This window comes from Sebastes fasciatus, chromosome 6, assembly GCF_043250625.1.
Source record: "Sebastes fasciatus isolate fSebFas1 chromosome 6, fSebFas1.pri, whole genome shotgun sequence".
NCBI classification, from domain to species: Eukaryota; Metazoa; Chordata; class Actinopteri; order Perciformes; family Sebastidae; genus Sebastes; species Sebastes fasciatus.
In genome coordinates this window covers 31,657,111-31,669,159 of record NC_133800.1, presented here as the reverse complement: position 1 = coordinate 31,669,159, position 12,049 = coordinate 31,657,111, and the positions used below count along the sequence as shown (strand labels likewise).

General features: G+C 44.4%; 1 protein-coding gene across 1 annotated transcript; it reads left to right on the top strand.

Annotated features, from left to right (window-relative positions):
• Positions 1–1,707: 1,707 nt before the first annotated feature.
• Positions 1,708–8,556, top strand: fgf10b (fibroblast growth factor 10b). The gene is made up of 4 exons (XM_074639246.1): positions 1,708–2,261; positions 2,353–3,033; positions 7,276–7,379; positions 7,688–8,556. The coding sequence occupies exons 2-4, from the start codon at positions 2,583–2,585 to the stop codon at positions 7,877–7,879; spliced, it is 747 nt and encodes a 248-aa protein (XP_074495347.1). The 5' UTR covers positions 1,708–2,261; positions 2,353–2,582; the 3' UTR covers positions 7,880–8,556.
• The last annotated feature ends 3,493 nt before the right edge of the window (positions 8,557–12,049 follow it).

The window sequence follows — 12,049 nt, the reverse complement described above, 5'->3', positions numbered from 1 at the left end:
CTCGTCTTTAAAGACTCGAGGATCAGGGAGAACAGATAAGACTGCCAGCACCAAGTCTGTTTATCACTGTGGATTGTTGAAAATGTCACTATACGGCCCTATACATCTGAATAAGACTCAAAATGTCTTACTGGTGTTGGGCTGCAGCCATCTTTGCTCTGAATGTTTCCTCTAACTCTAATGAGGAAAATCAATTGTACCAATAAGAGATAAAGCTTTTATCTGTCTTTGCCTCGTCAGTGTATTTTGTGAGAACAGTGACCATGCCTACTCCACTATGACAGTGCCTCGCCTCGAGGAGCAGATGATGTTGGTAAAAGAGAGTCTCATTGGCCGAGGGCCACTCAGACACCTGAGTCACAGAGGAAGGCGGAGGTCTGCCGAGTGAAACTGGAGAGCTTTATTGCATTACAGCGCCGCAGGACAGATAACACACTACGATAAAGTGCCTCGAGGGAAAGAGAGAGGAGAGAAGATGGCCCGTGATAAGCCGGCTTCCAGACTGGAACCGGCAATAGTAACTTAATATGATTTCTATCTGGAGAGATAGAGGAGGACGGACACTTGTCGGGATTATCACATCTTAATGAGCAATAAGTGGCTCCATTTCAACTTGTCATACTTAAAGCAGTAGCGGGTAGAAATGGAGGAAATATGATTTTAAAAAAAGTTATTTTTATAACTTAAAAACAATGTGCCTCTGTGTCCTCTGGTCTCCTCCAGTGCTCCTAACGGCATCTGCAAGATTTCACAGACCGGAGGAAAACAAGCAGTAAGGCAACTGTCAATCACTTACGGTCAAACTAGGCAGCGCTGATCAAATATGAATCAATATTCTGTTACTGTAATGCCTATTTCTCTCCTCAAATGTTTTCAGAAACATCTTGTAGTGTACTGTTTAGCTGTAAAATGAGAACGTTTGTGACCCGGCATGTTGAGATCAGTTGAGGAAATACTAAGCACCGCCCACCAGCCGGAGCACAAACTTTCTCATTTTACAGCTAAACCGTACACTACAATATGATTCTGAAAACATTTAAGGAGAGAAATAGGCATTACAGTAACAGAATATTGATTCATATTTGATCAGCGTTGCCTAGTTTGACCGTTTGATCGGAGTTCGCCAATAGGAACGCTCGCTCTCTCTGAAACCTGTGATTGGCCAAAGTCTTCCGTCACGGGCTAGACTTTTTAAAGCGTGAAAACAGAGCCATGAGGAGGTGCAGAAGTCTCTCAGAACACTTGAATTAAAATATGCTTGAATTGTTATTATGGAATTTTTGCCCATTGATGCCAAAAACATTCTGCCTTCTGCAGCTTTAACCACATAGGCATGTGTATTTACTAGATATACCGTGTGGAAAATATTACTTTTTGCAACAATACACATTAAAAACAAAACCACTCTTTGATTATTCAATACAGCAATCATCAGTATAATCTGTAGCTGCAGGGACTGATCCAATACTACCAGACGGCTTCTTCCTGCCCTGCTGCATCTACTCAGATAAACCCTGCTATCACCTCTCACCCACTCTCATAAGTTAGCTTGTATGGCACACACACACACACACACACACACACACACACACACACACACACACACACATGCAGAGCAGTACTTGCTCCCATATGTGAGAGGGGAAGTTGAGTAAAGGAGGGAGGGAGGGATCAAATAACTAACAGAGTCACACAGCTACACACAACACAACACAACACAACACAACACAACACAGTCATTTTCTGTGATCAGCCTTCAGGTGAGATCACACCAGGAATCCTCATATCAAGGACCTATAACCAAGAGCTCTGACTCAGAGAGAGAGAGACCTCCCCAGACCGTTACCTCGATGCTGCAGGAAGGTGGAGTCATTTGGGGGTAGAGAGAGAGACAGAGAGAGGGAGAAGGAGATGAGGAGAGAGCGAGAGGAGCAGCAGCAGAAGAAGACAGATGGATTATCTGACGTGCGCCCGGATTGACCAGCGTTCCTCTTTAAGTCTTGATTCCTGTTTTTCCTCCTCAGAGTGAAATCTGTGAATGCTTCGTGGAGTGTAGCAGCTGTCGGACAGGTAGACTGTGTGGTGCACACTGGAACTAAGGAGTTTTTTTTTACACACATGGCAAACTTTCTACCTGGATATCAGTGAACTTTTTCTTTTCCTTTTTCTTAAATTGAGCCTGGAAATACAAGGGTCACACTGGAGCAGCCGAGAACAATTTAAAACAAATTAGAAAACAGAAGGAAAAAGGAAAAAAACAGGTTTGTTACTGGAATACACTCAAATAATAATTGGTGTATTGTTTTTTTATGTAACCTTTTTTCATTCAGACTGATTTTATTTCCAAAACAGACTCTGATCATCAGTGGAGACGTCAGTGGAATATCAGCTTGACTTACTATCAAAAGAGGGAAATCTAAGCTTTCATCCAGGTGCTGAATAATCTGGACTGTGCAGGGGCACCACCTCGCCCCGTCTGGACTGTGGAGGGCTCCCCTCCCTGCCCTTCCAGCCTCTCCTCGCCCCCAGCAGCATGTCCCAGGCTCCGAGGCTGCCTCTAGTCCTCCACACGGCACACTACCATGATCAGATGGGCTGCTGGAGGGAGTAAGGCTGCCTCTGCCTCGTCCTGCCCCAGGGCTGGGTTAGGGGCTCGTTCTGGTTCCGGGACCAGCTCATCAACGCTGCTTCCCTCCCTGTCTTTGCCTCTCCTGGTGGCCCTGGTGCTTTTTTCCCTCTCCCTCCCACCCGGGGCGGCCTGCCATCACCTCCGCAGAGACAGACTGAGGCTCGCCAACCCACGGACTCTCAGGGTTCCCCTGAACATTTCAGAGACTGAGGTCGCATCAAGGCCCAGGGCCACTGGGGGCCCCCTGGGTCGGACTGGGGGGCCGCAGGGGAGGCATGTGCGCAGCTACAATCACCTCCAAGGGGACATGCGGAGGAGGAAGCTGTTCTCTTTCCAGAAGTTTTTCCTGAGGATCGATAAGAACGGAAAGGTCAACGGAACCAAGAGCAAGGATGACCCCCTCAGTAAGTAACACACTGTGATTCATGTAGAAACGTAGACAGAAAGATGACCTGAGTCTCTGCGGAGGTTGCAAAAGTTAAATGTGCTTCATTTGAGCTAAAACATCAGTTTAAAATCAAGGCTTTTAACCTCTGCAACCACTGCATCTCAAAGCATATTGCATTTAAGAAAAAGCACCTGTTGATTACTTTGTGGCACCAAGAAACACTCTTAAATGTTTGCTTATTTCTAATGTTCATTCTTTGAGGAAAAAAAGCTTATCTTAAACCCCAAAAGTTGCACAACACCAACACAATTACATAAATTGGATACACAAACACACAACTTTGGTGTAAACATTGAATTTAAATAAAAAGCACAATTCTTCGTTCATTTCCAGAGAGTAGTTCGGATGAGGGAATCCCACGATTAAAGTCGTTTTTTTTGTTTTAAACCAGACATCCCACTGATATCTCTCCTGTCCAAACACTCAGCACAATGATGGTAGCTCTCAGATGGCTTAAAAAGGAGCAGGGGCAGATAACCGGGCCATTATCAGGCCGTCTTCACAGCCCTGGGTAAACAGCACTGATAACAAGCACAGAAGAACAGGGCTGGGATGAGAAGGGAGGGGGTGTGGAGGATATGGATGTCAGTCTCATTGATGCTTTTAGACTCTTTCTGTGTCTCTCTGCCACTCCCCCAGTGACGGATCAGACATTTGTTTAAAGCAGCTTGACGTGCTCACTCGGAGAAACACGTCTTTAAAGTGATTTTGGGATATCAGTCAGTAAAACTGTGTCCTCATTAGTCTCCCATGCAGCGAGCTACGTGTGTGTGCCATATCAGCCAGCGGGCACTCACATGCTCCAGTGGGTGTGTGTGATCATATAGCAGCCGCCGCCGACGACACATGTGCTCGCTTATTACTGACGCACACACACATAAACATCTCTCACATGCTCTTTTTCCTCCCTCAGTGTATATGGAAGCTTTTAATGTTCCTCCTGGAGGAGCTAAACCACACGTTCAATCACAGGGACTTAAGGGGAAATGGCAGAACGTCAGGGGAGATGTTTGTTTTGACAAGGTCACGACAGAGGCGACTTTATTTACTGACCGCGTTACAATGTGATGCCTTTACTGCTGCCATAGTAGTTTATTTTAAGTTGTAAAACTGAAGACAATTTTTCATAATAGTGGTGTGTGTGTGTGAATTCGCCCTAAACTTTATGTATGTTTGGAAGATTTACCCCTCTGTCTTCTTCTTTTTATTGACCCGCAACTTCTCATTTTTAGGAGCGTGTTGCCCTTTTTCAAAAGTCAGTCATTGAGGTGAAAGGGAGCACAGCTGGGGGGTGGGGATGGTGGTGGGGGGGGGGACTCTCTAGAGGTACAAGTTCATGAATGACACGGCACTGAACATCATTGTGGCCACATCAAAGCTGCGCGTCTTCAGTATCAATGGTGGTGCCATCAAAAAGCTGTGTCCTGAGGGGGTCTGAGGACACTGTGTGTGGATTATGTGCCCTCGTATCAGGTTCTCACGGTAAAGGATACTACACAACAGCAGCTTCAGTCTTTGCTCTGGCCCCTGGGGCTAGACATGATCCCAGGGCTGACGTCCTTTGTATAGACCCTCCATGGTCCCTTGAAGTGACAAATATCAAGTTTTTTTTTTGCGATGATTGGACTGATGGCTTGCCTTTTACTGAGCCAGAAGTTGCACTGCATTCATAATTTCATCACGTGTTGTCTAAGAGGTGTATGGGTTGTGGAGGTTTTGGTTTTTTGGGTGCTGCCTGTGGCCCTGCGAGGACCCGGCTCACTGTCTGTTAAAGAGCCCAGTATCCAGCCTCCCACGGATTTATGGGGATGCCAGCGCAAAACTGTCCCACATGGCTTTCCAACCCGCTGGGAGTCTGTGCTGAGGTTACAGAGAGGCAGAAAGAAAGGGAGGCAGATTATGTTAAAGTCAACCAAGTAGCTATCTGCGTGGTCTAATTAAAACATCTACGATTCACAGCTGAGTTCTCTTGAATTTATAGAGTGAAATATATCTGAATAAGACAGTTATGGTAATTATCCGAGGCTGTGATGATGTGAGAGGGTGTGCCTGTCAAGATAGTGTGTGTAAATGTTGCTTTAAAGTTGTGTTCCTGTGCTGCAGGGGCCACGCCATGTGTGCAAGATGCTTCTGGACACGGCTCAAGAAGTGTGTGTGTATACGTTACATGTGATCGTGTGTGTCTTTGTGCACGTTCGTCTCCTTTAATCAAAGCCTTTTTGCGTGGGAAATAAACAGATGGTGCTCTTATGGGGGTTTGAGATGTATAGCTTTTCTTCCGAGGTGGGGAACATCCCTTCTGTGTAAATACACTCAGTGTGGTCCTTGTCAAGTGTTATTACTATATATCCTCATTCACGCAGCTCCTGAACATTATTTATTTAAAAAAAAGGAGCAAAGTAAGAGTGAGAAAGAATAATGCAAGCTGCAAAGCACACACGTTTTTGGCATCCCACTGTGGAAAAACCACCTTTAACTCCCACTGGCATGGTGTTCCTCCATTCCACAACCAACGCACCATTTACTGCTGTAACTCCAAACAGAGCGTATCAAATAAGCCTTGCAAAAAAAGCAACCAGCATGCAAAAGAGAAACTGCTGGCTGGCTTACTTACGGCTAAAATTTTTTCATATGTGGTTTGTAAAATTGACCCCGTACAAAGCATTTTTATCACATTTGAGGCTTTGATTTTGTAATCTGGAGGAAGCTTACGGCGTTTTCTCATGCTCGCAGCTCATTTCTCTCCACTTGTGGGCCAAAAGCTGAGAGAGCAGTGAATGGAGATTCTTATAGTTTCACAGCCAGGTTGTATGCAAGTGCACATTCACCTGCTACAATATCAGCTCTGTGTGTGTGTGTGTGTGTGTATATACAACCTGTCTCGCCCCTGCCTCCGGTGGCTGACTTTGATCAGTGATCATTACAGCCTTACTAATCCTCCCTCCACCCCCAGTCTCACTGTCATGGCTCCTCTGTCCTCCTCTGTTCTCCTTCCTTTCATCCCTCCCATGTTTACAGAGCAGCCAGAGACCGCCATAGATTGTCTTACATCCTCACTCCGTACCCGACACCCGATCCCATACAGAAACCAGCTCCTCTCAGATCTTCAATGGCCGTTGTGTCACAGTCCCCACCACCGCCTTGCCGCTTCAGACCTCACTGCCCCGAGGTGCCACTGTTTGAACTAGAAACTGATACAGTCCAGACCTCATGGACGAGGAGAGAGGGCCGCTGTGTTTTTTTAAGAGGGGGGATTGTTCTTTTGGGGGGCACACCTGCGTCCTCCACCGTCCACTCATGTACCAGGCTAGAGAGTAGTGGGTCTGACAGTAGAGCAGGCCGCCACACAAACAGCCATCATACAGAGGAGGGGCTGATCAAAGGACGTCGTCGACTCTCTGGAGTTCACACCCCACGCCCGAAGTGTGTGTGCACATGTGTGCGCCTATCGGGATGAAATAACGACAGCTCACAGGAAGTGGGGAGAGGAAGTCGGGGAGGGAGGCATGAAATCCAACATGCCATGGGAAACAGGGGAGGTTAACACACACACACAAGACAAGACAAGTGGGTCCTGTGGTCAAAGGACACATTAGGAAGTTATATCTCTCTGACCTTTGATACCGAGACCACACAAATAACTGCAGCTGTCTGCGGCAAAAGCATACCCCTCGTTAACTGGGGTATAAATTAGCCCCTCTAATAGCCGATGAGGAACCTGAATTGCTTGCATAGGGACTTGGAAACCTAAATACCAAACAGAACATAAACAACCTGAGAATCTCGGCGGTATCCACCTATTAATTTTCAGACTAAACGGCCCGCGCAGCTGGAATCTGTTACACAGGTGTAGGCTGTAAAGCAGCTTTATAATATCACTGAAATGATAAATGTGCTGAAGGAATAATTGTGGCCTTTGCACAGCAGTATTCCCACATGGTGTGTTCCCACATGCAATATGTTGTTATCCCTTAGTTACTCTCACCGATGTCTGTAAAACTTTATGGATTTAACCCGGAGTCTTCTATAATCTTATCTGCATCACCTTTGCTTCCTCTGTTTTCTATTTATCTCTGAAAAAGTTGTTTTTTTCTCAGCTCAAACTGCTTACAAACACATGCTTGGAAAATAATTGTACTTGCACAAATGACTGTTATGCTCACTAAATGCTGACACATCTTTTTGCTGAATCCTATAGGTATTCTGGAGATCACATCGGTGGACGTGGGAGTGGTGGCCATCAAAGGGCTGAACAGCAACTACTATCTGGCTATCAGCAGGAAGGGAGAGCTGTACGGAGCGGTTAGTATCCGGGTCAGGGGTCAATCTGGATGCTCCAGAGAGAGAGATAATGTTAGATTCTTCTGTCCTTATCAGAGGAGGCCTTATCTTTACTTCTCTTACTGCTGGCTCAACTCTCAATCACAACCAGACCAGCGTGCATGTTAACCTCTAACTGTTTCTAAACACAAAGCAACATGTAGATTAAGGAGTAGTAAGTGTGCATTCACTCTGGATTTGCACAAGAAAATGATCTGTGTTTTTGCCTTAACCTCACATGCCGGGGTTATGACACTGAAACGTGATGCCTATACTGTTTTTTTTTCCAGAGAGACTTCGGTGTCGACTGCACCCTGAAGGAGCGGATTGAGGAGAACGGCTACAACACGTACGCTTCGGCCGAGTGGAGGAACAAGAAGCGGCAGATGTTCGTGGGTCTGAATGTCCACGGGAAGCCGCTGAGAGGGAAGAAAACCCGCAGGAAGAACACGGCCACCCACTTCCTCCCAATTATGGTGTGAACTGGAGGACTGGACAGGAGGAGGAGGAGGAGGACATGCAGCACTGGACAGAGAGGTTTTCAATACTGAAAAAAAAAGCTGTAAAATAAAAGACATTCACTGAGAAATCTCCCATTTGGAAACAAGGCACTAACACTGTTACACAACAATATGGTCTCTGCTCCTGAGATCAGGTACTTTATTTGGTGGGAGAAGATGATATCTGTGTTTTCTGTGGCACGGGGAGGCAATATTTATCCTTTTTTTCTGTGCCAAACAGTTTGCAACTGGTGTGTAATGTGGACATAATCGATGCAGAAGATGTTATTTATAATCCACATTCTCCTGTGAGACACCAGATATAAAAGGGGGGAGAGATAGAAAATGGATGGGGGAAGTGATCGGTCAGTTTATCACAACAGCATTAAATAATAGAGGATACAACACATTTAAAGCAAATGTTTGATACTTAACCACTGTGTTTTGACTGTATTGTAATGATTTATTTATTTTGTGAAATATTTAACTGGAGGGGAACACTTACAAGCATTCCTTTGCATTCTTTACTTTTTATAGGAACTCTATTATGTGAAAATAAAATACCATTTTTCTCCTCTGCAACACCAGTCGTCTTACTTCCTCAAGAAATCACTTTATTGGAGCGGAACTGCAGGAAAATATCTCACAAGTATTGTGAGAAACTCTGGCGAACAATCAGGTCACGGTGAGTCTCTTCTTATCTGGCCTTCTGAGGTAGGAAGGGACAAAAGGCAACTGTTAATGCCACGCCAGATATTCCATGTGGCAACCATTGCACTAATGATTAGTTCCCAAACAAACGGGGAACATACAAGCCAACCACAACAAAATGGGGAGGGAGGTAACTTCCGTGCTACGGCCTGTAGATGCTGACATCACATCACCCCATTACTGTAGAGCTGCAGGAGCTCAAATAGTAAAGATGTTGGTAATATGAAAACAGCTTTGTCATGTTGGTCTGCATCACTAGTAGGTTTCTGGAGGGAGAAAGAGAGATATGACCTGTGTCTGACCACCCACTTCCCCCAGTAATCATCTACAAACATACTAATCAATGACAGCTGCCTTGATGCCAGATCAAAAGACCACGGGGAGAACATTAACACCACAGGCTTCCGGGCCTCATGCTCTCTTATCCCGCCTCTTTGAAACATCCATCTCAGCAAAGGCATGAAAAATCAGGAGAGTAGACGAAGACAAGGAGGCTGAGAGACGGACTCTTCATCCTAAAGTCGTCAACCCGTGACTGTGACTCGACATTGGAAAAGCTGTGTGACCTTTAGGAATCCAGCGTACAGGAAAGCATTTGCCTTAGGCTATGGTGTATTGTCCTCTAATGGTCGTTTAAGGAATCACCGCGACGAATGATTAATGCAGAGGAATGCCGCAGTGCATTCCACCATGACAGTCAGGGCCAACGGCAACATATGGAATACTGTTTCATGACCATCTCTGCACCGTGCACAGCACTGTCTATTGCATTTTGTCTGCTATATCAAGTTGTTGCTGCACTGCTCTGAGGTCAGATTCACAACAACGTCCTGAAGATAAACCTTTAGGTGTGCTCTTTGGTCTGAAAGTTTTCTTGTTGTTTTCCTTTACTTATATTTCTAAAAGAAAGAACACACAATAAGAAGGTTAATTTGGTCTCTAGTATGAAATTACACCACATAGAGTAGCACTGTAGGGGAGAGCGGGGTCAGTTGGGACAGAAGGACAGTTGGGACCATAGATATAAAACAGTAGATGGGACATTACGTCATAACTAATGGGATAATCTTCCGCCATCTTACCTGGGTATTGTTTACAACTGCCACCAACTGGTTATCGGCTGTTCAGCACCTATTGCTTTACTAAATAAATGCATCAGGAGTTCTGCTGAAGACATTAACTTTTCCAAACAAAACTTTTTTTATCAACTAAAACAACTCATCATTTAAAGTTAGCAAGGCTCTTCAACCTCTCCTCTCAGCACTAAAACAAACCCCTACGCCGGTTGACCGGGAAAAAAATTACAAAACAGGAAATGACTGACTACTTACGTGACTCACGGGACTGATGATACCAACGAGTCACATGGCTAAAAAAGTCATGACATGACAAAATAAGTCAACGTTACTTTTAGTTTCACACTGGATGCTAACAGCGGTCTCCTGGTTGAAAGTCTTGTGTTTGTTTGACCCATCCACCACACCTCCCACACGCCCTGTGGACATTGGAGTTAGTTGAAAGCCTGGTTCGTGACAAACTCCCGGGAGGTATATTTTTGGGAAAATGCACAAAATTGTGCCTTTCACGTTTGGTTTGTCTCTGAAAAACTTGATAAATTGTAAGCAGACACCAGTGTCTGTTCAGGGATCAAAATATTTTCATTAGTGTTCAAGTAGTCTGTGAGTAACGGAAGGTTATTTGGTGATGGGGCAAAAGCGTCTCAACCGACCCCGCTCTCCCCTATTTTCCTAGATGTTGTCTTTAATTGCTCCGTATGTAACCTAATGATGCAGTCAATAAATCACCAAGGATATTTGGCAACCTACATAATGTGCACTGATGAAACATTACTTTTTTTGCATTTAAAACCTGGTGGTGATGAGTGTGCACGTGACCTCCCCTCCGCATTTGTCACCTTGTGCATTCCTGAGATTTGTGCATGTTTGAACTCCCTCCAAGTCGCTGGCACGGGGAAAATCAGCAATAGGAGCAAATAGGGGCAGTAATCAGTTCATCAGAGTGGGTCTCCGCATTTCTAGCACGGGAATTCTCTGTGGCATAATGTGATCCAGCTTTGGGGAAACAAGTGGAAAATGACTGGAGGCTAAAACAACTAATGAATACTTACACTGAGAGGTCTGGTGCAGCACATGTTTGTAGTGGGCAGCTACTGAGAGAGAGAGAGAGCGGAGAGAGGCACTTGTGAGGGGTTGCACAGGTCCAGGATCCCCTCTGTGGTGCATAAGTATGTGTCAAATATATCAGTTAAATATAATTGGTGCTTTGGTAAATATTTTAGATCAATATCAGGTTATTCAACCACGAATAACAGGTCCCTCTTTATGCACTCATGTTGTGCAGACAACCCACAAACAGGGCGGTGCTGCAGACACTGAAGTCATGTCCTCAATAGTTTTTTTTCTGGTAATTTACATAACCTAAGCAGGAGTTTTTCATGAAACCAAAAAATTCACACAGGGTTTTTTAAGGCAAAAACATACAATTGTTTTCAATATAAATGTGACCGTGACTGAAGACAAAGAGTTTAAACGCGATAATAACGCGTTAACACAAATTTGTTTTAATGTCACTAATTTGCCAACTTGCGATTTTTAGGTTGTAGCGTGCTCACTTTTAAAGCTAGAATAGAGATGCCAGTAGAGATCATATGAAACTAGAAAAACCTAATGAATCCATTGGTACCAACCATGTCATACTAGCTTGTCGTGAAGGAGGCTACATTTTTTCCCAAACGTAGGCTAAATTTTGGTGAGGAAAAATTGGCATGGCCATTTTCAAAGGGGTCCCTTGACCTCTGACCTCAAGATATGTGAATGAAAATGGGTTCTATGGGTACCCACGAGTCTCCCCTTTACAGACATGCCCACTTTATGATAATCACATGCAGTTTGGGGCAAGTCATAGTCAAGTCAGCACACTGACACACTGACAGCTGTTGTTGCCTGTTGGGCTGCAGTTTGCCATGTTATGATTTTAGCATATTTCTTATGCTAAATGCAGTACCTGTGAGGGTTTCTGGACAATATTTGTCATTGTTTTGTGTTGTTAATTTGATTTCCAATAATAAATATGTTCATACATTTGCATAAAGCAAGCATAATTTTGATAATGTTAATGTTGATAAGAGTATTATATACTTGACAAATCTCCATTTAAAGGTCCCATATCATGCTCATTTTCAGGTTCATACTTGTATTTTATGTTTCTACTAGAACATATTTACATGCTGTAATGTTAAAAAAAACATTATTTTCCTCATACTGCTCCGTTTTAGCGCATTTTGACGGAATTGCAACAGAATTGCAACAGCTTGGGTCCATGTGTACTTCCTGTCCGCTGATGACATTCACATACACTGCAACCAGTAATAAACTGAAACACATTTAGAATGTTTACGTTTAAAATTGTGTCAAGGGTCTA

What these genes read in the sequence shown, in the direction of transcription:
- fgf10b (XM_074639246.1), top strand. Translation starts at nt 2,583, where the DNA reads ATGATCAGATGGGCTGCTGGAGGGAGTAAGGCTGCCTCTGCCTCGTCC. An exon ending in GAGCAAGGATGACCCCCTCA is followed by an intron (nt 3,034 to 7,275) that starts GTAAGTAACACA and finishes TGAATCCTATAG; the next exon opens with GTATTCTGGAGATCACATCG. An exon ending in AGGGAGAGCTGTACGGAGCG is followed by an intron (nt 7,380 to 7,687) that starts GTTAGTATCCGG and finishes TTTTTTTTCCAG; the next exon opens with AGAGACTTCGGTGTCGACTG.